This window comes from Podarcis tiliguerta (genome assembly GCF_965153285.1).
Source record: "Podarcis tiliguerta genome assembly, chromosome: 2".
NCBI lineage: Eukaryota > Metazoa > Chordata > Lepidosauria > Squamata > Lacertidae > Podarcis > Podarcis tiliguerta.
In genome coordinates this window covers 5,191,641-5,219,558 of record NC_139535.1, presented here as the reverse complement: position 1 = coordinate 5,219,558, position 27,918 = coordinate 5,191,641, and the positions used below count along the sequence as shown (strand labels likewise).

At 46.6% G+C, this 27,918-nt stretch overlaps 2 protein-coding genes and 1 long non-coding RNA gene across 6 annotated transcripts in view; all 3 read right to left on the bottom strand.

Annotated features, from left to right (window-relative positions):
- Window positions 1-348: 348 nt before the first annotated feature.
- LOC310670263 (uncharacterized protein) lies at window positions 349-11,506 on the bottom strand. 4 transcript variants are annotated; one of them, XM_083425326.1, is made up of 7 exons: window positions 11,305-11,380; window positions 8,752-8,826; window positions 7,320-7,702; window positions 7,028-7,154; window positions 6,282-6,361; window positions 5,504-5,630; window positions 349-2,916 (listed from the first exon to the last, which is right to left on the bottom strand). In XM_083425326.1, the coding sequence occupies exons 3-7, from the start codon at window positions 7,656-7,658 to the stop codon at window positions 1,715-1,717; spliced, it is 1,875 nt and encodes a 624-aa protein (XP_083281452.1). In that variant the 5' UTR covers window positions 7,659-7,702; window positions 8,752-8,826; window positions 11,305-11,380; the 3' UTR covers window positions 349-1,714. The 4 variants fall into 4 exon arrangements, with proteins under 4 accessions (XP_083281452.1, XP_083281453.1, XP_083281450.1 ...); XM_083425327.1 differs by having other exon boundaries at window positions 11,173-11,358; XM_083425324.1 differs by lacking the exon at window positions 8,752-8,826 and having other exon boundaries at window positions 11,305-11,506.
- Window positions 11,507-13,678: 2,172 nt separating this feature from the next.
- On the bottom strand, window positions 13,679-14,620 carry LOC310671087. Its single transcript, XR_014507765.1, has 2 exons — window positions 14,254-14,620; window positions 13,679-13,752 (listed from the first exon to the last, which is right to left on the bottom strand). It is a non-coding gene; the product is annotated as an uncharacterized lncRNA (long non-coding RNA).
- A 665-nt stretch (window positions 14,621-15,285) lies between these two features.
- The window catches only part of LOC310672798 (uncharacterized protein), a 31,637-nt gene continuing 19,004 nt past the window's right edge, over window positions 15,286-27,918 (bottom strand). Inside the window, exons 7-14 of the mRNA XM_083430456.1 lie at window positions 25,834-26,254; window positions 25,504-25,630; window positions 24,212-24,294; window positions 22,953-23,228; window positions 22,084-22,180; window positions 20,610-20,692; window positions 19,993-20,119; window positions 15,286-18,142 (exon numbers count right to left, since the gene is read on the bottom strand). Of these exons, the coding sequence (XP_083286582.1) occupies window positions 16,182-18,142; window positions 19,993-20,119; window positions 20,610-20,692; window positions 22,084-22,180; window positions 22,953-23,228; window positions 24,212-24,294; window positions 25,504-25,630; window positions 25,834-26,254 (3,175 nt within the window). The 3' untranslated portion in view covers window positions 15,286-16,181. The remainder of the gene's footprint in view (window positions 18,143-19,992; window positions 20,120-20,609; window positions 20,693-22,083; window positions 22,181-22,952; window positions 23,229-24,211; window positions 24,295-25,503; window positions 25,631-25,833; window positions 26,255-27,918) is intronic.

Genomic DNA, 27,918 nt, shown 5'->3' with positions numbered 1-27,918 from the left:
ATGGGAGTGGATTCAGCATGGAGTGGAACAAAGGACAATGATCAGCTCTTCCCTCTGGGGGCAGGAAACTGCAAACTCCCCTCTGTCACCTGGAAAGTACTCATGGGGAGGGGGAAAGGGGGAACCAGCCAGGTGACAGGACACTCAGGTTACCACCACAACTCCTCCCTCAACCCCTCCTTTCTGTGATGTATGTTTCTGGGGGTGGTCTTGATCTACAGGGTGCAGTCTCTATTTTTGTAGTTTGACCATTAGTGCTTTTTACATTTGCCTTGTTTCTGCATAAAATCTTTTTTTCAAAGGAAAAAAAAACAGCAAGGAAAGAGAAGCAGAGTCTGGACAACAATAAAAGAATTTGGACAGATTTATTTATATCAAAGCTCAAAACTGGTGAAAATATGCAAGCTCAGCAACAGCTGAGATATAAGGAATGTATGAGTGACATACCAGAGAACAATTTATAGATGGAAAACAATATTGGTGAGAAATAAAATCAATTAACCAAACAGCTATCAAGGAAATATGCATATTACAAAGGGGCACACACAATTCTGCCCCATGACTGAACTTTAACACAAGGATAGTTCTTTTATTTATCAGGCTGGACTAAATGCTTTCTCTGTGCCTGAAAGTGCACCTTTAGAGTTTTTGTATCGTTCTATTTTGCTTTTCTCCCAGGAGGTCAAGGTTGTGTACATTGTATTCCCTGTGCCTTTTTAATATTTACAACAACCCTGTGAGGTAGGCTAGGCCGAGAATTAGTAGCTCAGGATGCAGCCCTAACCTAAGACCCACCAGGATGGGCGAGTTTTGATGTGGACGTAGAGCATCTCTGGTTCACTTGACTATGTCACATAATTCAGATATACCCGTGTGATATGGCAGAGCCAGACAGGGGAGGTGGGTCCTAATTCCATTTGACCTGGCAACCCAGAGGAAATCACACAATCCTTATTACCAGTGTTGTCACACCTTTAAAAGAGGAAGCCAATGTATGTTTCTTAAAGCAGGCTTTCTGGCAGTGGTACCAGGGAGCGGGTGGGGACTGGATTCTAATTCTGTTCAGCTTCTTCCTGTCCGGACTAGTTAAAATCCTTCTAGGAGTATGCTCAGCGGAAGCAGATTTGGGGGGAAACACATGAAAACAGAATTTCCTAAGAAACAGGATATACTACCAGGCAGAGGGCCTTCTTGGTGGTGGCACCCGCAAGTTTTAATGTTTGATGTTTTATCATGTTTTTAATATTCTGTTGGGAGTCGCCCAGAGTGGCTGGGGAAAGCCAGCCAGATGGGTGGGGTATAAATAATATATTATTAATAATTCTTCTTCTTCTTCTTCTTCTTCTTCTTCTTCTTCTTCTTCTTCTTCTTTCTTCTGATGTTGGCAGAGAAGCATCAATGCCACTGGTGCTGATTACAGATATGATTGTGCCATTTTGGGGTGAGAGCTCAAAATCAACGCCACAAGTGACGGTGCTTTACACCGCTGGCAGAAGCAGCAGGGCAAGTGGGGCAACCTTGGGTGTTCCAACTTGGGGGGGGGGGGGGAGGCCTTCTGCCACCTGAAGTAGGACCACTTCTGCCCTCAGGACTCTACTCAAGCCATGCCCCATCACCCATTCCTGGCCACTTTAGCTCTAATCTGAAAGCGGAGTTCAACTGTCTCAGACTCACAGTCCATATTCAGACTGCTTCTACACTTTCCAAACTCCAATCATTTAAAAGGCTTCTCCCATGTGTGAATTATTTGATGGGAAGTGAGATTTGACTTGCGAGTGAAGCTCCTCCCACACTGCAAGCATTTATACGGCTTCTCCCCAGTGTGAATTATTTGGTGAGTGGTGAGATGGATCTTCTGTGAAAAGCTCTTTCCGCACTCCAGGCATGTGTGCGGTTTCTCCCCAGTGTGAATTCTCTGATGAGTAGTAAGGTGTGTCTTCCTTAAGAAGCTGCTTCCACACTCCAAGCATCTGAACAATTTCTCCCCTACATGGACCTTCTGATGGTTAACAAGGGCAGAATTTCGATGAAAGCTCTTTCCACACTCTGAGCATTTATATGCTTTCTGCCCGGTGTAAAGTCTTTGATGAGCAGAAAGGTTTTTCTTCTGACGGAAGCTCTTCCCACACTCCAAGCATTTAAACGCTTTCTCCCCTGTATGGATCCTGTGATGATTAACAAGGGTAGAAGTGTTACGAAAGCTCGTTCCACACTCCAAGCATTTATATGGCTTCTCCCCTGTGTGAATTCTTTGATGTGACGTGAGATTCGTCTTCCGAGTGAAGCTCTTTCCACACTCCAAGCAGTTATACGGTTTCTCTCCAGTGTGGGTTCTTTGATGAGTAGTGAGGTGTATCTTCTGCGAGAAGCTCTTTCCACATGCTAAGCACTTAAAAGGTTTCTCCCCTGTATGGATCCTCTGATGAGTAAAAAGGACATAATTTTGGTGAAAGCTCTTTCCGCACACTAAACATTTATATGCTTTCTCCCCTGTGTGAGTTCTTTGATGAGCAGTCTTCTGACGGAATCTCTTTCCAAACTGCAAGCATTCGAACAGTTTCTCCCCGGTGTGAACTCTTTGGTGAATAGTGAGATGTGCCTTTCGTGAAAATCTCTTTCCACATTCCAGGCATTTAAATTGTTTTCCATCTGTGTGGATTTTGTAATGAGTTTTTAGTTTTGATTTGGAAGGGAAACTTTTCCAACATACAAAGCGCGTACTTGATTCTTTTCTCTTTTGCGTATTTTCTTGGACTGGGATTTGATGGCTCACGCTGCCATGAGAAGAAGGGGACTTATTCCTCCCCTTTTCTTCCCCTTCAGGTTTCCTTCTCTGAGCTTCTCTCTGTATACATGTGTCCCATTCTGCAAACACCAGATCTGGTTCTCCCTCCTTTTTGGTTTCCCATTCATGTCCTGCCACAAAGAAGAGAAGAAACTGTTCAGAACCTGAGGTACAAATGGCGTTCCAAAACTAACTGGCAGTGACACATAAAGCTTGTGATAATGGAGGAATGGAAAGATCTTAGCTGCAAAGCAGGTCTTATCATCCATTTATCTGCCACTTTTAACACCATAACTGCCAGCCAGGGTTCTATACTCTATTCTATTGGATCCATGGAGACCGGAACAAAATTGTCAGCTCAGACTTGAAACTCCCTGCAGGATCTCAGGCAGCCACTCTCTCTCAGACTAGGCTAACTCACAGGGTTATGGGATCATAGAATCATAGAGTTGGAAGAGACCACAAGGGCCATCGAGTCCAACCCCCTGCCAAGCAGGAAACACCATCAGAGCACTCCTGACATATGGTTGTCAAGCCTCTGCTTAAAGACCTCCAAAGAAGGGGACTCCACCACAGTCCTTGGCAGCAAATTCCACTGTCAAACAGCTCTTACTGTCAGGAGGTTCTTCCTAATGTTTAGGTGGAATCTTCTTTCTTGTAGTTTGGATCCATTGCTCCGTGTCCGCTTCTCTGGAGCAGCAGAAAACAACCTTTCTCCCTCCTCTATGTGACATCCTTTTATATATTTGAACATGGCTATCATATCACCCCTTAACCTCCTCTTCTCCAAGCTAAATATGCTCAGCTCCCTTAGCCGTTCCTCATAAGGCATCGTTTCCAGGGATGGGCAAACCATGGAACAATCACATGTATTCTCTTTTGGCAGCAGCTCATTACAGTCGTATCTCGGCTCCCGAACACCCTGGGAGTCGAACGTTCTAGCTCCCGAATGATCAAAAACCGGAAGTGTTCTGGTTTTCGAACATTCTTTTGGAATCTGAACATCTGAGGGGGCTTCCAATTGTGCTTTGCTTTCCTAATGTTTCAGAAGTCAAATGGACTTCTGGAATGGATTGCGTACGACTTCCGAGGTACGACTGTAGTTCAATCATTGACTTCTACAGTTAAAGGATCTTGGAAGAAGCCCGTCAGTGATCTGAGCTTCACACATTGGAGAGATTCTGCGCCACAGCAGACAAAACTAGGTTAGGTGGTGTTAGGTAGGTTAGGTAGGCTATGGCAGGTGTCTGTCTTCTACAACGGCTTCTATCTCTATTGGAACTCATTGCAACTCTTGATGTTTCTTACAGCTTACTGTTATATACATTTTGTTGCCATTTTACCATTTTGCCTCCTTGTGGTTTTTTGTTAAATGGAAATTAATCAGTCAAAATAGAGAAAACCTTCTAGACTGATGGGATCCACAGAATGCTGTGTGAGATAGTAAGACTGCAGGGTTGAGGTTGCTAGCTGATGCAACGGGCTGATGCAATCAGCCTGCAATACTTTCTATGGAAGTGCTGGGTCAGAATGACTCAGCAGTAATGTGCTGACAGTTGATTGGCTGTCATCGGTTTAAAAGGGAAACCTGTCCAGCAGTAAGGGTGGTGGTGTAAGAGGAGCGTGGTCAGAGGGGGAGAGAGAGAGAGAGAGAGAGAGAGAGAGAGAGAGAGTGTCTATTTGCCTTAAGGTGCAGCCAGGTACTCTGTTTGACTGTATGAACTGCTCGTGTATTATAGCCTGTAGATATTTGTATGTATAAAGGTATAAAGGTAAAGGTAAAGGTACCCCTGCCCGTACGGGCCAGTCTTGCCAGACTCTAGGGTTGTGTGCTCATCTCACTCTATAGGCCGGGAGCCAGCGCTGTCCGCAGACACTTCTGGGTCACGTGGCCAGCGTGACAAGCTGCATCTGGCGAGCCAGAGCAGCACACGGAACGCCGTTTACCTTCCCACTGGTAAGCAGTTCCTATTTATCTACTTGCACCCGGGAGTGCTTTCGAACTGCTAGGTTGGCAGGCGCTGGGACCAAACGACGGGAGCACACCCCGCCGCGGGGATTCGAACCGCCGACCTTTCGATCGGCAAGTCCTAGGCGCTGAGGTTTTACCCACAGCGCCACCCGTGTCCCTGCATATAAAGGTATAGATATTTGTATATATAAAGGTAAAGGGACCCCTGACCATTAGGTCCAGTCGTGGCAGACTCTGGGGTTGCGGCGCTCATCTTGCTTTATTGGCCGAGGGAGCCGGCATACAGCTTCCGGGTCATGTGGCCAGCATGACTAAGCCGCTTCTGGCGAACCAGAGCAGCGCACGGAAACGCCATTTACCTTCCCGCCAGAGCGGTACCTATTTATCTACTTGCACTTTTGATGTGCTTTCAAACTGCTAGGCTGGCAGGAGCAGGGACCAAGCAACGGGAGCTCACCCCGTCACGGGGATTCGAACCGCCGACCTTCTGATCGGCAAGTCCTAGGCTCTGTGGTTTAACCCACAGCGCCACCCGCGTCCCTTTTTTGTATATATAGCTCACAATAAATATACTGCACTTACGAACCTGGAACTCTGAGCATTTCTGCTAAAGCGCCGCAAAGAATTCGCGACATAGACTGGAAGAAAGGGAACTGAGCTGCTAAAATAGAGGAAATGTGCAAACCGGCCCATTATTTTAGGCTCTAAATGCTATTCTCATCAACTCTGAAAACAAGGAACCTTACCAAGAGCGAAAGCATTCCTACAATTCTCCTCCATGACTATTTTATGCAGTGCCCTTTGGTCAGCATCCAGCAGAGCCCACTCCTCCTCTGTGAAATCCACAGCAACCTCCTCAAACAACACGGGACCCTGAGAGAAAAGGAAATAGTTGCCTTGTTGTAGGTAATCTTTATTTTAAAGGTAAAGGTAAAGGTAAAGGTAAAGGGACCCCTGACCATTAGGTCCAGTCGTTTCTGGGGTTGCGGCGCTCATCTCGCTTAATTTGCCGAGGGAGCCGATGTTTGTCCGCAGACAGTTTTTCCGGGTCATGTGGCCAGCATGACTAAGCCGCTTCTGGAGAACCAGAGCAGCATACGGAAACGCCGTTTACCTTCCCGCCAGAGCGGTACCTATTTATCTACTTGCACTTTGATGTGTTTTCGAACTGCTAGGTTGGCAGGAGCAGGGACCGAGCAACGGGAGCTCACCCCATCGCGGGGATTCGAACCACCGACCTTCTGATCGGCAAGTCCTAGGCTCTGTGGTTTAACCCACAGCGCCACCCGTGTCCCTTATCTTTATGTTATTTACCAGCAAAATCCAGACTACGCCTCAAAGTAAGATGACTTGAGTATTATCCTGCAGAACTTAAACCTTCTTGAGGGGCACCCACAGCCTCCCTGGTGGGCAGTTTGACAAACTCAAAGAGAGAAGGTTACATTGGCCTACAGAGGTGAGCAGAAGACAGAGGAACCCAGGCTGCCCCCTAACGTCTCTCCCCACAATGACCCTTCCCCCTACCTGATCTGGTGCCACAACTGCTTCCTGTCTGTTGCAAACAGGAGACGGCTGAGCAGGTCTTGCCACCAGTATTTCTTCACCTGAGAGACAAAGATGGTGGGAAGGATGTAGCACTGGCTATCTTAACATCATATATGAAAATGCAAGGCCCAATTCCACCTGGCCTAGGGGACGGGGCCCACACTCACCCTGAACAGCTAAAAGGCTCCTGGGAGGCTGGAGGGACGCTGCTGGAACAACTCTTGGGTTGGGGCAATTGGCTAAAATGTTTTTGTATGTTTTAAACAGTTCTAATTTTGGTTCCTCTTTCATTTTTGTTGGGTTCGTTAAATGTTTAGTTGAGGTTGGCAGTTACTTTAATTTGGGTCTAATTGTAAACTGTTTATTGTTGTTATTGTGATTATTATTGGTTTTATTGATTTATTGGTCTGTTTACTGCTAGCATAGGATATCTTGTTTTTGATGTTTGATGTTTGGCTGTGCTTTATATGTTGCAAGCCACCCAGAGTGGCTGGGGAAACCCAGCCAGATGGGAAGGATACAATTAAATAATAATAATAATAATAATAATAATTATTATTATTATTATTATTTATTTGTTCTCACGGCTTGAGGCCTCAAATACTGAACCCACTCATTTTTCATCTATGGAAAATGATGGGGGGGGGGGAAGCATCTTCCTGTGAAAGCTTCGGGAGAATGCAAGAAGATCCCATACATTTCAGGAAGTTCAGGTTCATTCTTACTGAGTAATGCAGCACCTCCACTGCTTTCCAGAACGTTTCTCCTTAGAAGGAAGCACTCTTTCAAATCGAGTGAAGAACTCTCTCTCTCAGGGAAATTAGCTGCCACCTCCGCAAAGAGACCCTTTACCTGAAACAACAATGAAGATATCAAAGACAGTGAATGGGCAGAAAATCAGAGAAAAGGGCAAAGCGTCAAGAGGAGTTTGGGACATTCCTCCGTGGATGATTTCCAGGAAGTGATTGATTCACATTCTGGGCCCCTTGGAAGTAGCAGGATGAAACCCTCTCTCACCTGCTGCTCTGCCTGCTTCTTGTTCTCTGCCCAACTCAGGAGGAAACCTTCAGCCAGGGCCACCGCCTGGGAACTGGTCTCTGCTCCACATTCCCTGACCCAGTTCTCCATCTCCAGGGGGAGGACAGCCAGGAACTGCTCCAGGATCACCAGGTCCAGGATCTGAGTCTTGGTGCATCTCTCTGGCTTCAGCCACTCATGGCAAAGGTGGTGGAGTTGGCTGCAAACCTCTCTTGGTCCCTCGGCCTCATGATAGCAGAACTTTCTGAATTGCTGGCGCCGCACATCTGAGCTGAGGGTCTTCTCCCCATCCAGGCCGGCTGAGTCTTGGTCTTCCATCTTCCTTACTGTTCCAAGGATGCCTCCAACTGGGCTACAGACTCCTGAAAAGCAGAGATACAAGGTTGGATTAAGGAGCTGAGGGACCTTCCTTCCTCCAGGAAGGAACACATGAAGTAAGGTAGCACAAAATAATGATTTTGGTATCCTAAAGGTTATCAAAATTTATTACCGCGCAAGCTTCAGTATACTACAAAAGAAAACCCGTGGCATTTCACAACTCTCAGCATAACACCTACAGAATATATTTCACCACCCTTATAGAAAGAAAACACTCTGGCCTTCCTTTGAGTTGTGCTTGTAGGTTTAATGGTTTTAGTCATCTCTTGTTGTTGGACTTTAATATTATTAGGATGAATGTTGTTTTATTATTTCCTGCTGGTTTTATTTCTTACCTAGCAAAAGTTTTGAATTAAAGCTGCCATTCTGCTGAATGAATCTTAGTTGATTACTTTAATATTTACTTCTAAATATTAACATTCAATTCCAATTGTATTCCAATTGTTTACTGGAAACAAAATCATATTGCTTCCCTGTATCTGAGATCTAGTACACTGCTTCTCCAATGTGAATATTCTATTCCTCTTATTCACTGCAATATCCCTGGCCCAATATTTTCCTAACTGCACCAGGGTTTTGTCCACCTCTCTCTTTCCCTTTCTTTGTCCGTATCATCAGTGGAGAAAAACACACCACATTTCTATCCAGTTGTGCTCCTAAATTTATTTCAAGTATCACTGGCTAGGACTGTTCTCTGCGAGAGTTTACAGGCTCCATTTTCAGCCTGTAACCAAATGTCTGCAACTGTTTGTTGACTTTTCATGTACTGTTTTCAATTCTCTTTTATAAAAGCAGTTTGCTTCCTTTGAATAGGCCTCTCTCTCCTGCCTCTGATTAAAAGGGCACAATTTTTCAGTAATGCCCATTGTGAAAAGATCCCTTCAGGGGTTTCCATGTCTGTAAGTGACCTTGTGCAGTTGTGTAACTAATGAATTCTCTCTCTCTCTCTCTCTCTCTCTCTCTATTTTGGTGGTGGGGTGTTCTATTTGAAATCAAAGTCCAGTTGATAGTTCACTTGTAAGCATCAACTCACCTGCTCCAAATCCTCCAAGCCCCACAAATCAGGGGCCTCCTGGCTTTGCAGAGCAGAGGAAAGACACTCCAGTCCCTGACACAAACAAGAAACTGTTGGTTATGTACATAAGCTGCATTAGTGTGTAGCAGGACCCCCCCCCCCCAAATCATTCAGTTTGTACAGACTTCACACACACTCACACTCACACACTACATACGCTACACTTCTGTTATAAATTCATAGAAAATCAACCATACATCAGATTTGTACTGTTCCACTTTTATTTTACTCCATGAAGGAAGGACTACAAAATGGGGAAGGTTTGATACAGGCCACCATAATTCCTTGAGCATAGCAGCACATCCACAGGAGCCCTGCCCAGTTGCTATGCCAACCCTGATGTTCTCAGACAGAAGACCATCAACCCTGCATACACGAGTGGATTCAACATGGACTATAACAAAAGAACAGTGATTGCATTCCCCCTCAGGGGGCAGGAAACTGCAACTACCTTTTGTCTTCAGAAAATGACTCTCATGGAGGGGGGGAAAGGAGGAACCAGCCAGGTGACAGGACACTCAGGTTACCACCACAACTCCTCCCTCAACCCCTCCTTTCTGTAATGTATGCATGATGTTTCTGGGGGTGGGCTTGACCTAGAGGAGGGGAATTTCAAAAGTTTTTATAAGGTCTTGCACACCATTTTTCTGTGTCTTTCCTCTCTCCTGCGAGTGAGGGGAACACCCTGCTGCAACAGTACAATAAAGGCCAAGCCTACAGGCTGCTGATTTGCTCCAATTTACTCTGTTTGGTGTCTTTACTTTTTGTCCAAGGGAGCCCTCGGATTTTTCCGGTAACAGTGTAGCCTACCCCATGGGGCTCTTGTGAAGATAAAAAGAGGAGCTGAAGAAAACATACACGCGGGAAACCCGTGCACGTTAAGGAAAGCCACTCAAGAGCTAATTCTCCACGATGCGGCTGCAAGGCACTTTGTGACTGCCTTGGCAATGTTGCTGGGCAGAACTGGCACAGTCAGGCTGGGTAGGTAAGGGGCTCAGGTTACAGCATTCAGAGTGGGAAAGGGAAGAGAGCATAGAGCACTCTGGAGCATTGGAACCAACGCCTTTGAGGAAGAGTCGCAGGACTCCATTGCAAGAGAACTCTTGCCTTGTGGACTTTGGCACAGCAAGGGCTTCGTAAACAAAGAAACCGTCCGGGCTCAGAGAGGGAAAGCTGCTCGTAACATCTTGCAAATAAATAAGTGTGTGTATAAAGCCTTGGTGTTGGGCTAGTAAAGAATGCCCACCTAGAGGTTCGAAAGCACGTCAAAGTGCAAGCAGATAAATTGCTACCGCTCCGGCGGGAAGGTAAACAGCGTTTCCATGTGCTGCTCTGGTTTGCCAGAAGCGGCTTAGTCATGCTGGCCACATGACCCGGAAGCTGTCTGCAGACAAATGCCGGCTCCCTCAGCCTATAGAGTGAGATGAGCGCCACAATCCCAGAGTCGTCCGTGACTGGACGCAACAGTCAGGGGTACCTTTACCTATAAAGCGTTGGTGTTGGGCTAGTATATACAATTTGTGCTGTGTTTTAATTTGTGAGAAGCTGCCCAGAGTGGCTGGGGTAACCCAGTCAGATGGGTGGCATATACAGTGGTGCCTCGCAAGACGAAATTAATTCGTTCCGCGAGTCTCTTCGTCTAGCGGTTTTTTCGTCTTGCGAAGCAACCCTATTAGCGGCTTAGCGGATTAGCGCTATTAGCGGTTTAGCGGCTATTAAAGGCTATTAAAGGCTTAGCGGATTAGCTGCTAAAAGGCTATTAGCAGTTTAGCGGCTTAGAAAAAGCGGGTGGGGAGCGAAAAAAAATCTCAAAACTCGCAAGGCAAGCCCATAGGGAAATTCGTCCTGCGAAACGCATTGAAAAACGGAAAACCCTTTCGTCTAGCAGGTTTTCCGTCTTGCGAGGCATTCGTCTTGCGGGGTACCACTGTAAATATTATTACAGTGGTACCTTGGGTTACATACACTTCAGGTTACAGACTCTGCTAACCCAGAAATAATGCTTCAGGTTAAGAACTTTGCTTCAGGATGAAAACAGAAATCGTGCTCTGGTGGCGTGGCGGCAGCATGAGGCCCCATTAGCTGAAGTGGTGCTTCAGGTTAAGTACGGACCTCCGGAACGAATTAAGTACTTAACCTGAAGTACCACTGTACAGAGCTCTCCAAACTGGGTACTGTGACACGTTACAGTGCCAGCTACTGTGTGTAGGTCTGTTGTTCCTCCCGGGGCTGGAAACAGCTGCTTCCTGCGATGAGCTTGATTGAGCTTCTGCAGTGCACACACCCAACACCCAGGAAGATGCACAAGCATCTTCAGCCATGGGCTGAAATAGGTTTGCTCTTCCTATAGGTGCCCCTCCCTTTTTAAACAGGTGTCACCTGGGCATCTCCCTTCCCTTCCCGTCGTATTTTCCTGCCTTGCCTCTTGTCGTCCCCGCCCCGCATCCGCCTTTCAGCCCTGCAGACTCGGACCCACAAACTGGAGCCTCTAGGGCGAGGAAGGGGGCTCACCGGATCCCGCGAGGAGTCGCCGACGCTGCGCTTGGGAGGGCGGGCGGCCAAGGCACGTCCCTCCAGGGGGAAAGTCCCAGCGGGAAGGAGAGTTGGGTGGGAGGGGCCTTCGCTCTGGAGGACTGGCCCCCCTTCCCCCGCCCGCCTCGCCTTTTACCTTCCTCTCTAGGAATCCAGCTGAGGTCATTTTAACCCTTAGGAGGCCACTCTGCAGGATCCCTGTGGGACGTAGGCGAAGAGCCCGCCTGGTGGACCAGTCTAGCCTGGCCTCTTACTCTTGAAATATTTTATGAAACAGCTGCCCAGAAACATATAATGTGTAAATAAACGAGGCAGAAGGCCCACTCCAACCTCACCTCGAGTTGGGTGCCTTAATTATTGTTGTTTTTGTTACCCGCTCTTCACCACGTGGTCCCAGACTACGTCAGAAAAATGTAAAACACAGAATTAAAAACCAAATTAGTCACAACTATATGGGTGTGTGTGAGAGAGAATGTAATTTGGTCTACACACGCAATATATCTATATCTATATATATCTCCAGCCCTTTAGCAATTTAACCTAGTGGTTATCAATCAATCAATCAATCAATCAAAATAATAATTATAATAATAGTACCCTGCCCATCTAGACTGGGTTTCCCCAGACACTCTGGACCCTGCTTCCAACATTTATAAAGCATATAAAACATTAAACACTAAGAAGCTTCCCTACACAGGGCTGCCTTCAGATATCTTGTAAAAGTTGTGCAGCTCTTTATCTCCTTGACATCTGGTGGGAGGGCGTTCCACAGGGCGGGTGCCACCACTGAGAAGACCCTCTGCCTGGTTCCCTGTAATCTCACTTCTCTCAGTGAGGGAACTGCCAGAATACCCTCAAAGGAGGACCTCGGTATCCAGGCAGAACGATGGGGGTGGAGATGCTATTTCAGGTTTCAGGGCTGAGGCCATTTAGAGCTTTCAAGGTCAGCACCAACACTTGAATTGTGCTCGGAAACATACTGGGAGCTATTGTAGACCCTAAAGGCAGTGTCAGCGATTCTACGGCTGTGATTCATTGAAGGGTTTAGAGTAGACCTTTTGGGTCTCTGCCAACTCTACAATTTTAAGGTTCTCTTGTGGGACGGTGGGGGATTATAGCTACCAGTCCAAGCAGGACATCCATCCCATTACTGCCCCCAAGCACTGGTCTAACACTTCAGCTGCCTTTCCTGATTCAGATGCAACAGAGAGCTAAAGCTTGGTGTAACCTGCATATAGATAATAGCTCCAAGAGGCTTCTTATAGTTGGGGGACAGGATGAGCCCTGTGAGACACTCCTATGGCACTGACCAGACAGGTGCCATGACCACTTTCTGGAAATAGCCCCAGAGATAGGAACAGAATCACAGTGCCCTAAAACCCCACCTCCCTGAGACATTCCAGAAGAATACTGGAATCAACTTCTGATAAATGTCAACAGGGGCAACCAAAGCAGTTTCCGTATCATAGCTAGGCCTGAAGCCAAAGTGGAACAGATTCAAAAATTATGCCAAAAATCCGCCTCCATCTGCCGCCATTTTGTGACTGGTGGGCCTCAGTAATTTTCAGCCATCTCAAGTGGACCCTGGGAGTAGAAAGTTTGGGCACCTCTGCTGTGGACTGTTGCAATGGGTCCCTGGAGATCCGAGTTCGGATCTCAGCTCACACATGAAGCTTACTGGGTGGACTTGGGCAATCACTCACTCACTCACTCCCAGCCTAGCCTACCTCATAAGGTTGCTCTGCAGAAGAACCACAGAACCGCCACTTGCCACTCACTTCCGGAGCAATGGCAGGATGCTGACATCATAAAATAAAGAGACCTTGCCATTTTCAATCACCAGGTCCTAAGGTGACTCCCTGACTTCTCCAGTTACGATGTTGGGGAAAGCGGTTGGATGTGCTGGGCACGAGGCCTTGGAGAGGCTACCAGTGAAGCAGGCAATACTGGCTTAGATCTTGGGTGGTTTGGGGCAACTACCCAAGGGATCCTCTGGTCCCACACCTGGCAACTTCACTTTGCTGATGTGGGCACTGCTGAGAGTACCACAAGCACCAGACTGGACTGGATTCCTTCATCTGCCCCAGAGCTGCAACAAAACATGTCTCTTCTGCATCAAGTTCTATAGCCACAGCAGGCGCCGCAGCCTTCCAGCAGCTTGACCTCATCCCAAAAGGTGCACTCCTCCATTGTTTCCTGAGACAGACGCATGCCAACATTGTGGCTTTGGAAATCCAATGCCCTTGTTTATTCCCTTACTGAAGGGCTGGATAACCTCCAGTCTACAATTTGTATATTTTGTATTTTATCTGTACCGTTTCAAAATGCCTCAAAACTGTGAACTGATTTGTAAAATACTTCAACTGATTATTTTATTTATTTATTAAATACACAACAACAACAACAACAACACAATAACCACCACCCCTTGTAGAATATCGCTTTCCTGTATTACTAGAATATGGCCTTCCTGTATTCCTTTCCTGTGTTGCCTTCCTGTTGAATTCTTAGAGATCCTGCGTAGGTGGTGCTTCTGTACATTGCCTTCCAAACAACCCTGGCACGGATAGCTCCGAGTCTCTAAGTGATGTCATGACCTTCCTATCTAACTATATACATCCCCTGTTTATCACCACAGACTAGAGGAATGTTAAGTGCACTCTATATAATCTCTGAGTACCACCCTATCAATCATAGATTACTATGTTCCTGTATCTCTCTATCTAGTGATGTGTAATGTCTTCATGTAACCCCTCGTATGTAATATTGTAATGCCTGTACGCACCCCACGTGTAACCAATCAGCACCAAGCACATATGCAGCAATTGGGGTAATATACAATAAAAGGGACTCTCCGAGACTGGGTCGAGGAGATGCCTCCCACATGAACACCCACAACTCGTCTGTCGTTTATTTCAACCCAACAACCCCTGATACATTTAAAAGGCCATAGATTGTTTAATCAGCCACAGGACTGGGTCAACAGGAATGTTTTTGCTTGGCGCCTAAGGATATTTAACAAAGGTGCCAAGCGGGCCTCCTCGGGGAGAGCATTCCACAAACAAGGAACCACCAGAGAAACTGCCTACTCTCGTGATGCCACCATCCAGACCTCTAGTGGAGAGGGCATATCAAGAAGGGCCTCAGACAATGACCATAGGGTTCAGGCTGGTTCATAGACGGAAAAGTGGCCCTTGGAGTTATTACGACCCTGAGCCATTTAAGGCTCCGTAAGTCATAACCAGCACTTTGAATTGGCGCATTGGCCTATTTATTTTGAATGCTTGTATGCGATGCCAATAAAGGTTTGATGATGATGATGATGATGAGCCAACAGTGTGATGCGGCAGCTAAAAAAGCCAATGCAATTCTGGGCTGCATCAATAGGAGTATAGCATCTAGATCAAGGGAAGTAATAGTGCCACTGTATTCTGCTCTGGTCAGACCTCACCTGGAGTACTGTGTCCAGTTCTGGGCACCACAGTTCAAGAAGGACACTGACAAACTGGAACGTGTCCATAGGAGGGCAACCAAAATGGTCAAAGGTCTGGAAACGATGCCTTATGAGGAATGGCTAAGGGAGCTGGGCATGTTTAGCCTGGAGAAGAGGAGGTTAAGGGGTGATATGATAGCCATGTTCAAATATATAAAAGGATGTCACATAGAGGAGGGAGAAAGGTTGTTTTCTGCTGCTCCAGAGAAGCGGACACGGAGCAATGGATCCAAACTACAAGAAAGAAGATTCCACCTAAACATTAGGAAGAACTTCCTGACAGTAAGAGCTGTTCGACAGTGGAATTTGCTGCCAAGGAGTGTGGTGGAGTCTCCTTCTTTGGAGGTCTTTAAGCAGAGGCTTGACAACCATATGTCAGGAGTGCTCTGATGGCGTTTCCTGCCTGGCAGGGGGTTGGACTCGATGGCCCTTGTGGTCTCTTCCAACTCTATGATTCTATGATGATGATGATGATGACTTTGAATTGAGCCTCAGATGATGATTGCAGGGTCTGGTTTGGCTTATACAGAGATTGCTTTGTAGAAACGCTGTCATTTGACGTGGAGTATCTTCCATCCGTTTCAGTGGGTGGCCCAGCTGTGCCCCAATCTGGACTGGGACACCCTAACACCTTTAGTCTAGGCTCTGGTAACCTCTAGGTTAGATTACCGCAGTGTGTTATAGATGGGGCTGCCTCTGAACATGGTTCGGAAACTTGAACTGCTGCAGAATTGAGCGGCCAGGTTGCTCACCAGGGCAAGATGGTTTGAGCATATAATGTCAATCTTGGCCCGACTGCATTGGCTGCCAGTTAGTTTCTTGGCCTAATTCAAAGTGCTGGTTATGACTTATAATGTCTTCAATGGGCCAGGACCGTAATACCCCAACGACCACTATTCCCTGTATGAACCAGCCTGAACCCTGCGATCATTGTCTGAGGCCCTTCTTTGTGTGCCTCCTCCACAAGAGGTCTGGAGGGTGGCAACATGAGAACAGGGCCTTCTCTGCAGTGGCTCCCTGTCTGTGGGATGCTCTCCCTAGAGAGGCTTTGTAGAAATGACTTTGTTTTTACAAGTTTGTAACAAAATACTACTGCTATTGCTAATAAATGGATTTATATCTCAGGCCATTCTATCAAGCTTCTCACATTCTACAATGGATCCAGTATTCCAATCTGTATTTATATCCAAATGGCCCTCAGGACTCTGCCAAGGCCATGCCCCATCCCCCACCAACTCAACTCCAATCTGAAATAGGAGAGAATCACATTCCATATTCCGATCGTTTCTCTAGTTCCCCTTCTGAGTGAATTCTTTGAAGAGCAGTCTCTTATTACTGAAGCATTTTGTACACTCCTGAGAATTTATGGTTTCTCTCCTGCGTGGATTTTTTTATGAGAAACGAGACTTATCTTCCGTGTGAAGCTCTTTCCACATACCAAACACTTAAATGGTTTCTCCCCAGTGTGAATTCTCTGATGAGCAGCAAGTGATTCCTTCCGACAAAAGTTCTTCCCACAGTCCATGCATTTATGTGGTTTCTCTCCTGTGTGAATTCTTTGATGAGCAGTGAGCTGTGTCTTCTGACAGAAACTCTTTCCACACTCCAAGCATTTATATGGTTTCTTTCCTGTATGGATTCTCTGATGATTAACAAGGGCAGAACTGTGGCGAAAGCTTTTTCCACACTCCACGCATTTATGTGGCTTCTCCCCTGTGTGGATCCTTTGATGAATACTGAGGCCTCTGTTTCTCTTAAAGGCCATTCCACACTCCAAACATTTAAATGGTTTCTCCCATGTATGAATTATTTGATGAGTGGTGAGGTTTGTGCCTGTACTAAAGGTCTTTCCACATTCTAAGCACTTAAAGGGTTTCTCCCCCGTGTGAATTCTTTGATGATTACTGAGATTTATCTTCTGACAGAAGCTCTTTCCGCATTCCAAGCATTTAAATGGTTTTTCCCCTGTATGGATCCTTTGATGGGTTACGAGGTCAGAATTTTGACAAAAGATCTTTCCACACTCCAAGCATTTATGTGGTGCATCCTTTCTGTGAATTCTTTCATGATAAGTAAGATGCATTTTCCAATAGAAGCTCTTTCCGCATTCTAAACATTTGTATGGTTTCTCCCCTGTGTGAGTTATTTGATGATGTGTTAGGCTTCTGTTTCTACTAAAGGTCTTTCCACATTCCAAACATTTGTAGGGTTTCTCCCCTGTGTGAGTTCTTTGATGAGTGGTGAGATGTGTCCTTCGACAAAAGCTCTTTCCACATTCTGAGCATTTGTATGGTTTCTCCCCTGTGTGAGTTCTGCGGTGGGAAGCCAGATTTGTCTTCTGAGAGAAGCTCTTTCCACACTCCGAGCATTTAAATGGTTTCTCCCCTGTATGGATCCTTTGATGGGTAACAAGGAGAGAATTCTGAGAAAAGTTCTTTCCACACTCCAAGCATTTATGCGGTGTTTTCCTTGTGTGGATCCTTTGATGATAAGTGAGATGGATCTTCCAACAAAAGCTCTTCCCACATTGCAAGCATTTAAACGGCTTCTCCCCTGTGTGAATTCTTTGATGAGTAGTGAGATGTGTCTTCCGGAAGAAGCGCTTTTCACATTCTGAACATTGGTATGGTTTCTCCCCCAGGTGAATTCTGTGATGGTTAGTGAGATTCCTTTTCTGAGAGAAGCTCTTTCCACACTCCAGGCATTTGTAGGTTTCCCCCCCTGCGTGAATTATTAGATGAGTAGTGAGGCTTCCGCTTCTGTTAAAGGTCTTTCCACATTCCAAGCACCTATACAGCTTCTCTCCTGTGTGAATTCTCTGATGAGCAGTGAGATGTGTCCTCCGACGGAAGGCCTTTCCACACTCCAAACAATTAAATGGTTTTTCTCCGGTGTGAATTCTGTGGTGTGCTGTCAGATTTCTTTTCTGAGAAAAGCTCTTTCCACACTCCAAGCATTTATGCGGTTTCTCCCCTGTGTGGACCCTTTGATGAATACCAAGGCTTGTGCTTGTATTCAAGCCCTTTGCGCATTCTAAGCTTTTGTGTGGTTTCTCCCTTGTGTGGATTTTGTAGTGAGTTTTAAGTTTAGATTTAGAATGGAAACTTCTCCAACATACAAAACATGTAATTGTTTCTCTTCTGTTTTGCGTTTTTTCTTGGACTGGGATTTCATTGGAGTCAGTGCCCTGAGAAGCAGGGGGATGATTCCTCCTCTTCTGTCCTTCTGTTTTCCTTCTCTGCTGCTCCCTCTTCATACACGTGTCTCTTTCTGCAAACACCCCACGTAGTTCTCCCTGATTCTCAGTTTTCCATGCATAACCTACTGCAAAGAAGAAATGGAACTCTTAAGACAATGGAACCTCAAATCTTGACAACCACACACAATTCTTTTAATAATGGAAGAATGCAAAAATGGAAAAGTCTTAGTTGGGAGGTAAATCTTCTCATCTGTTTATCTGCCTCTGTTAATACCTTGACTGACACCCAGTGTCCTATGTATTATTGGATTAGATCCATGAAAGACCCAAATTCAGATCCCAGCTCAGACATGAAGTTCGCTAAATTGTACTCAGCAATCATCCTATCTAAGTAGCTCAACTCAAACCACCAAACAACCCCATGCATTCTCTTCTGAACCCCTTGGAGCAATGTTGGGATAGAAGTGTGATAAAAATGAGGAGAGGCCCTGTGATTCAGAGCAATGCATTCAGAAGTACCCACAACCTGCATTCCCACCCTGCCTTCAGAGGGTGTGTAACCCCATCAAGAGCAGGCTGTCTCCTGTTAGGATATTTCCGTTCCACCTTAAAAGGGAGCAGGCTTTGGGTCACAGAGTCTGCAGATTTCCTGTTTTCACAGGATGTTTATGTTGTGTCTTTGCTTTCGTTTTCTCTCTCTCTCTGCCGGAAACTGTCAAGCAGGCATTCGTGTTTTTCTTTGTTCTGATCAATGCTGAATAAACTTCTATATAATGCTCTCCTGGGTGCATCTTTTGCTGTGCATTATCTGCTGATAAGAGCGTGCATCAGTTCTGGAATGTGGGAAGCTATTTCTAGAGCTCGTGTCGCTAATTGCTGATACTGCGTGTCTACGGGAGATCAATGGACGTCCGGAGACGACGTGGAGGTCAAGATGGACTTTGTCTCCCTGGCAGTATCCCAACAGTCTCCCACCCATCCGGTCTAGGGAACCTCTCCCAGTAACAGTGCCTCAGTCTTATCTGGATTGAGCTCCATCTTAACGGTTCTCATCCAGTTCATTAGTGAGGCAAGACAATGGCCCAGCACAAGACACCCACTGCCTCATCTGCAGGTGTAAAGGGGAAGTAGGACTGTGTGTCATGAGCACATTGCGGACAATGTACTCCGAAACCCCTGATAAGCACACTCAGAGATTTCATGTGGATGTTAAGCAGCATGGGGGATAAAATAAAACCCCACAAGGAAGACTCCAGGGGACCAAAGAGCAGTCCCCTAGCATCGCCCTCTAGAAATGACTATCCAAGTAGACCTGGAATCACTACAAAGCTGAGCAAGCCACTCTGACAACCACTCTAGAAGGATACCATGGTTGATGGTATCAGAGGCTGCTGAGAGATGGAAGAGAATTAATGAGGAAACATTCCCCCTGTCTCTCTCCAGATGTAAATCATCACCAAAGCTGGGCCATAGCTGGGCCTAAACCCTGACTGAAATGGATCTAGTAAAGTTATTTAAGTTACTTATATAACTTAAACGGCCTAAACGGCCTCGGTCCAATATACCTGAAGGAGCGTCTCCACCCCCATCGTTCTGCCCAGACACTGAGGTCCAGCGCCGAGGGCCTTCTGGCGGTTCCCTCACTGCGAGAAGCAAAGCTACAGGGAACCAGGCAGAGGGCCTTCTCGGTAGTGGCGCCCACCCTGTGGAACGCCCTTCCAGCAGATGTCAAAGCGATAAACAACTACCTGACATTCAGAAGACATCTTAAGGCAGCCCTGTTCAGGGAAGTTTTTAACGTGTGATATTTTACTGTATTTTTGGTTTCTATGGAAGCCGCCCAGAGTGGCTGGGGAGGCCCAGCCAGATGGGCGGGGTATAAATAATTAATTATAATTATAATTACAATTATAATTATAATTATTAATATAGTCTAAATCATATAATCATCAACTAAACAAACTGGGAGCCTTACTGAGAGAGACTACCATCCCACAATTCTCCTCCATGACTTCGTTATGCAGTGCCCTCTGGTCAGGATCCAGAAGAGCCCATTCCTCCTCTGTGAAATACACCGCCACCTCCTCAAAGGACACGGGACCCTGAAGAAGAAGAAGAAGAAGAAGAAGAAGAAGAAGAGCAGTAGTAGTTCAGACTTGATATCCCGCCTTTCACTCCCCTTCAGGAGTCTCAAAGCCGCTCACAATCTCCTTTCCCTTCCTCCCCCACAACAAACAATCTGTGAGGTGAGTGGGGCTGAGAGACTTCAGAGAAGTGTGACTAAACAAGGTCACCCAGCAGCTGCATGTGGAGGAGCGGGGAAGCAAACCCGGTTCACCAGATTACGAGTCCACCGCTCTTAACCACTCCACCACGCCGGGTCTCTTTTCTGAAAGAAAAGGAAACGGTTGCCTCTTTATAGAGAATGTAAAAGATTATTGGCCACCAAACTTCAGAAGACTCCTTAAGGGAGGGTGACTGAGGCTTCTCCTGCAGAGCAACAAGGAGATTGGTTTGTTGAGGTCCAGGGAAATGAGCAGATGTGCCCAAGTGGCACCTAGCTTCTGTTCCCCTAGAGATGAGTTCCCCTACCTGATCTGGGTTCACAACAACTGTTTCCCATCCGTTGCCAAGAGGAGATGGCCAAGCAGGTCTTGCCAGCACCATTTCATCACCTACAAGAGATAAAGTTGGTAGGAAGCCGGTAGTTTGCCTCCCACATTAAGCAATGCATATCCAAGTACATGTTGGAATGACAAAACGTTTCATCCACCGTGTATATTTTGGATGTTAAGAGCGTAAAGGGCTCTTGTTAAGAACATAATGGGTGTAAAGGGCTCTTGTTAAGAACATAATGGGTGTAAAGGGCTCTTGTTAAGAACATAAGAAGAGCATGCTGGATCAGGCCAATGGCCCATCTAGTCCAGCATCCTGTTCTTACAGTGGCCAACCAGATGCCTTGGGAAACCCCCAAGCAGTATCTGAGCACAAGAGCAGCTCTTCCCTCCTTTGGCTTCCAGCAACAAGTGTTGAGAAGGATACTGCCTCCAACATGAAGACAGAGCATAGCCATCATGGCTAGCAGCCATGAGAGCCTTATTATCCATGAATTTGTCTTATCTTCTTCGAAGGTGACCCGGAAACTACAATTAATCCAGAATGTGGCAGCTAGACTGGTGACTGGGAGTGGCTGGGAGACCACATAACACTGGTCCTGAAAGATCTACACTGGCTCCCAGTATGTTTCAGAGCACAATTCAAAGTGTTGGTGCTGACCTTTAAAACCCTAAACAGCCTCGGTCCTCTATACCTGAAGGAGCGTCTCCACCCCCATCGTTCTGCCCGGACACTGAAGTCCAGTGCTGAGGGCCTTCTGGTGGTTCCCTCCCTGTGAGAAGTGAAGTTACAGGGAACCAGGCAGAGGGCCTTCTCTGTAGTGGTGCCTGCCCTGTGGAACGCCCTCCCACCAGATGTCAAGGAAATAAACAACTTTCTGACTTTAAGAAGAAAGCAGCCCTGTTTAGGGAAGTTTTTAATGTTTGATTGTTTTTTAAATATTCTGTTGGGAGCCGCCCAGATGGGCGGGGTGTAAATAACAAATTATTATTATTATTATTAGTGGCCCTCACTGCCTCCTATGGACATGAGTTCCATCTTTTAACTATATGCTGCGTGTCGAAGTACTTTTAAATAGCCTTTCCTGAATGTTCCAACATTCTGTTTTATTGGATGTCTGTAGGCTCTAGTGTTATGAGAGAAAAACCTGTCTCTATCCGTTTTCTCCATGCCATCTCTGCACACATTGTATATTTCAGTCGTGTGCAAACACTTGTGTTCCTAACTTGGGCGCTTGGCCAGATAGTGAAGGACTGACTTAAGTTCCCAAGTATTGTAATTAAAATACATCTATCTTTTGAAATTTGAAAAATGCTGGAGACAACAGTCTTCCCATGATTAAACAACGCTGGGGGAAAGTGTTGCCCCCTCAAAGATTTAAGGGAGTAAAAAAGGATCCCATGAATTTCTTACATAATCAATATAGGGAGATCAATTTAATAATATTTACCCAATGAGATGGGATGTCCATCACTCTCCTGATTGTTACCACTTTGCAGGGGACTTTCTCTTGTGTCAGTGGTTGCTTCTGCAGACAAACTCCTTATCTGAAATAAAAGAGGGTGAAATTCAAAGCAACACTAAGGTGTTTCTGCTTGCCTGATGGAATGATCTCCCCTTTAGAGACAAGACAAACATTTAATAGTAAACAAAGGGTTGGGCCAAGAATTCATTTCATCAGATATTAGGGGGAAAAGGGGTGTAGTTTTGTATATTAACCAGAAATTGGAACCTAAGCAAAGATAAAAGGATGAGGAGGCGAGAATAATAGCAGTGGAAATTGGGAAGGGGAACATTTATTAATTGTAGGAATATATGCACCCAATGAAAGAAAATTGGATTTTTTAAAAAAACAACCCTAGAGGAATTTATGTTTGAACAATACAATGGCAAAATAATATTAATGGGAGATCTAAATGGAGTAACATTGTTAAGTGTTTGACAGGACAATACGTAAAACTGAAACTAAGGAAGGGAAATTACCCAATTCCTTTTCTGTTATGGTCATAAACATGAATCTACTAGATCTATGGAGACTTTAGATGCCGTATGGGCATCTAAAGAATTAGGGCCAAGGATAAAAAAAAGAAGTAGAGATATTACCAGGGATATTACCAATCTGGCCCAGTGAGGATTTCAAAGACAGTAAATGTGCAGCTGAATTAGGAACGGCATGATAGAGGGGAAGGGCTTTGGTGAGTTTGGGACATTCCTTTGTGGGTGATATCCAGGAAAAGTGTGCCAAATACAGAGGGCTTTAAAATCCTGCCCCCCTGATTCTGAGCCCTTTGGAAATGCCAGGATGAAACTCTCTCTCACCTGCTGCTTCCTGTCCTCTGCCTGGCTCAGGAGGAAACCTTCAGCCAGGGCAACCGCTTGGGAAGTGGTCTCTGTGCCACATTCCCTTACCCAGCTCTCCACCTCCGGAGGGAGGACAGCCAAGAGCTGCCTCAGGATCACCAGGTCCAGGATCTGGGTCTTGGTGTGACCCTCTGGCTTCAGCCACTGACGGCAGAGATGGTGGAGTCGGCTGCAAACTTCATGGGGGCCCTTTTTGGCGAAATACACAGCAACATCCTCAAAAGACGTTCGACCCTGAAAGGCAGGGAGGTAGTTGCTTTTTTATGCAGCTCATAATGATTTTGTTTTACTAGAATTCAAAAGACTACACAAGGAACATTTTGAGTTCCACTCTTAAGTGGCCTCCGCAGCCCCTCCAGTAGGCAGCTTTGACAGATGCAAAGAAAATGAGATTCATTTGTTCAGATCCAAGAAGGTGAGCAGTCGACAGAGCCTTTGTGTGCCCCCTCCTTGAGAGATCCAGAAAGTAGCAACACGAGAACAAGGCCTTCTCCGTAGTGGCTCCCTGTCTGTGGAATGCTCTCCCCAGGGAGCCTTACCTGGTGCCTTCATTATACACCTTTAGGTGCCAGGCAAAAAAGTTCCTTTTTAACTAGGCATTTGGTTGATCCGATTTACATCCTATGCCCTTTTAAAATGTGTTTTTTGGGGGGCTATTGGGTTGCTTTTATTTTTAGTAGGTATTTTTTGATTTTATATCTTGATTTTATTTTGTGAACCACCCTGAGACCCTTGGGTATAAGGTAAAGGTAAAGGTACCCCTGCCCATACGGGCCAGTCTTGACAGACTCTAGGGTTGTGCGCCCATCTCACTCAAAGAGGCCGAGGGCCAGCGCTGTCCGAAGACACTTCCGGGTCACGTGACCAGCGTGACATCGCTGCTCTGGTGAGCCAGAGCCGCACACGGAAACGCCGTTTACCTTCCCGCTAGTAAGCGGTCCCTATTTATCTACTTGCACCCGAGAGTGCTTTCAAACTGCTAGGTTGGCAGGCACTGGGACCGAACAATGGGAGCGCACCCCACCGCGGGGATTCGAACCGCCGACCTTTCGATCGGCAAGCCCTAGGCACTGAGGCTTTAACCCACAGCGCCACCCGCGTCCCATACCCTTGGGTATAGGGAGGTATAAAATAAATAATAACAACAACAACAATAACAATAATAATAGGATGACACCCAGCCTCTCTTTTCCTCAATGAACCTTCTTCCCCCTTACCTGATCTGGTTCCACAGCTCCTGCTTCCCCTTCACCACAAAGAGGAGACAGCCAATAAGCTCTTGCCGGTTTCATTTCATCACCTGCGAGAGACAAAATGGTGGGAAGCCAATAGCAACTGCTTGTCCAACAGAAGGACACATCTCCAAGTACAAGTTGACATTAGAAAATGGTGCATCTATTGTAGATATTTGAATGCTCCTAACCAGATAGAGGTTAAGTGGCGCATGTTTTATGTACATGCTGACATTACAAAAATGTCATCTCCTCCATCGCACTAAGTCATACCTTGGGTCTTGAACGGCTTAGCTGCCGAACAAATCAGCTCCCGAATGCCGCAAACCCGGAAGTACGTGTTGGCAAACGTTTTTCGGAAGCCAAAAGTCCAATGCGGCTTGTGCTTGAGTGCAGAAAGCTCCTGCAGGTCCTGCAGCCAATCAGAAGTCGCACCTAGGTTTTCGAACGGTTTCAGGAATCAAACGGACTCCCAGAACAGATTAAGTTCGAGAACCAAGGTACCACTGTACAGTCATACCTCTTGTTACTTTTGCTTCAGGCTGCGCATTTTCAGGTTGCGTCCCATGGTGACCCAGAAGTACCGGAAAGGGTTACTTCCGGGTTTTGCCGCTCGTGCATGCGCAGACACGCAAAATGACGTCACGCGCATGCGCAGAAGCGGCAAATTGCGACCCACGCACGTGCTGATGCGCAGACGCGGGTTGCGTTCCTTTCATGTTGCAAACAGGGCTTCGTAACGGATCCCGTTCACAACCAGAGGTACCACTGTACAGTGGTGCCCCGCAAGACGAATGCCTCGCAAGACGGAAAACCCGCTAGACGAAAGGGTTTTCCGTTTTGGAGGTGCTTCGCAAAACAAATTTCCTATGGGCTTGCTTCGCAAGACGAAAATGTCTTGCGAGTTCCTGCGGGGTTCCCCCCCCCCCTTTTCCCAAGCCGCTAAGCCACTTAACAGCTGATCCGCTGAGCCCGCTAAGCCGCTAATGGGCTTGCTTTGCAAGACGAAAAAACCGCTAGACGAAGAGACTCGCGGAACGTCTTGCGAGGCACCACTGTATTTGGGATGCTTCTACACATTGTGCGTTTCATTTGTGGGAAACTGAAATTCTCCTTATTTGGGTTCTCAGCCAAAAACCCAAGCACTCGTGTAAGTGCTCAAGTATTGAAAATAGATTCATTTTTTAACCATGGATAAGGCTATGGAAAGGGCGCCTCCCTCTGAAAGATTCACAAGAACATAAAAGTGTCCCGTGGGAGATGCAGTTAATTCTTACTGGGTGAGGCTGCAACTCCCCAGCTCCCCTGAACGTTCCTCCTTCGCAGGAAACACTGCTTGGCGTCCGACGAAGCTCTCTCTGCTGCAGGGAGCTCAGTGGTTGGTTTGGCAAAAAGACCTTTGACCTGAAAAGACAAGGAGATTGAAGTCTGTCAGTGGGGAGAAGGATTAGAAAAGGCACAACAGAGGCAAAAGGTCTTGGGGAATCTGGGGGCATGGTGCTGTGGGTTATTTCTATTAAAAAAAGGTTCAATTACAGGCTGTTTTAAGATTTCCCCCCTTCCGATTTTGACCCCCCTGGAAGTACTAGGATGAAACTCTCTCTCACCTGCGGCTCTTCCTGCTTCTTTTCCTCTGCTTGACTCAGGAGGAAACCTTCGGCCAGGGCCACCGCCTGGGAACTGGTCTCCACTCCGTATTCCCTCACCCAGTTCTCCATCTCCGGGGGGAGGACAGCCAGGAACTGCTCCAGGACCACCAGATCCAACAGCTCATTCTTTGTGTGTTGCTCTGGCTGCAGCCATTCGCAGCAAAGACGGTGGAGTCGGCTGCAAATCTCTCGGGGCCCCTTGGCTTCTGTGTGGTTGAAATGCCCAAAGTGGAGCTGCAAATATGAGCTGAGGGTGTCCTCCTCATCCGGAATCTTCTGCATTGTTCTTTCCCAGAAGTCCCCACTGCTCCCAACCTGGATTGTATATGGGCCTCTACCGTCTTCAAGAACGGCTGAGTTCTCCTCTTCCATCTTGTTTCATCTCTGTTCCAAAGAAGACTCTCCAATTGACCCCAAGGGACTCTTCCGCCCTAGCTGAAGGTGCTACAAAGTCCTGAAAAATCAAGCCATTCCCAGATGATTTTATTATCGCACCGTCAGGACAGAAAGATTTCCACCTGAGGGACAAGACAGCTTTAAGATGCTTGGGGACCTTGCATTTTCTTTCACTGCAGTTTGAATTCTACAGAAATTTATTGCCTTTCAGTACAGTAATACAATACACTAAAAAAAGGAACGAAAGAAGCAATTAAAATCATTCAGCACCCAGAACTGCTCACTGCAGTTGTTGCAGCAGACAGAAAAAAGCATTAAGTGGTGTCCACCAAGACCCGCAGTAATTTTCAAGTGTTCCATGCGGGAAAACGTTTGAGAACCATAGCTATGATTGATTTTGATTCCCAAACCTCCAAACCTTCTCCCTGTTTACTAGATTACTTTTTTTTATTATTTATTGAGTGGGAAAACATTTAGGATAAATAAGGCTTACTATATTAATTACAGAATCAGAGCCTATAGGAAATTCAACTGGCTGTAGCTGCAGTATGGGTTTCATAAATTTGTTTCATGGTTGCTGTATATTAATAAGTAAATTACTAATTAAAAGCACACCAGCAATGGGGAAAAAGAGAACCAGGGCATTGAAACATCACCAATTCCCCATTTATTTCAGACAGTTGCATTTTATACTATAAAGGCATATAAGAACAAAATTGTGTGGGCTCCACCCTCCCCTGTCCAGCACCAGGCTAGCCCTCAACAAGGAGCTTTTTCTGCTCTTTCTCTGAGAAGAAACCCCCTCTGTCCACATACCCGTCTGCTTAGCAACAGAGAATGAGGCACGCTTAGCAACCTTGCTTCCTGCAGAAGCCTTAGACAGCTGCCTCTGCCTTTGCAAATGTCAGATTGGCATATTGGGTGGTTTTTTTAATATATAAATAAAAATATATATTTAAATAAAGCTAAAAGCCCATCACCACCACCCTGCCCAGTACATGTGAACCCCATGTCTGCAGCTCTGTGTCTCCCTATGGGTTGAACGAAATGGGGGTAAAGCCCCATTAACCCGCCCGTTCTCTCCATCGCAGAATCGGAAGGGACCCCGGGGTCATCTAGCCCAACCCCCTGAAATGCAACGTAGGAATCTCAGCTCGAACACCCACGACAGATGGGCAGGGTGCTGGGCTGGGTGGGCAGGGCTGAGCTCTTGGCCCCCTCCCCGCCGCTTCCCAGGGGGTCGTCTAAGCCCCCTCTTCCCGGTCCTACCTTGCAGCCCCTCTTGTGCACCTTCCTCCCCTGGGGACCCCCTTCCCCCCAAATGCACAAAGCCGGTGGGGGGCTCACCGGACCTCAGAAGGGGCCGCCGAGGCAGCGATCGTGCGAAAGAACCAGCCGCTCGCTTCTGCTCCGAAGGAATCGCATCAAGGGAAGAAAGAGCTTGGGGGGGGGAGGGGACTTAGCTCTGGAGGACTCGCCCCCCCGCACACATTCCTTTCCTCTCTAGGAAGCGGGTCGCGTTCGCTTTAACCCTTCGAAGCGCAGGCTGCAGGGTCAACGCCACCACAAGTCACTCAAAAAGAGGAGGCTAATAGGGAGGAATTAGGAGGTTGGTCGGTCGGGAACGGGCTGGTATTCAAGCTTTTT

Excerpts from the sequence above, each read along its gene's own strand:
- LOC310670263 (XM_083425324.1), bottom strand. The coding sequence starts at position 11,491 with ATGACCTCAGCTGGATTCCTAGAGAGGAAGGTAAAAGGCGAGGCGGGC. Across the intron at positions 7,703-11,304 it reads GCGACTCCTCGCGGGATCCG|GAGTCTGTAGCCCAGTTGGA; the intron begins GTGAGCCCCCTT and ends TCTGCTTTTCAG. Across the intron at positions 5,631-6,281 it reads CAGTTGTGGCACCAGATCAG|GGTCCCGTGTTGTTTGAGGA; the intron begins GTAGGGGGAAGG and ends CTTTTCTCTCAG.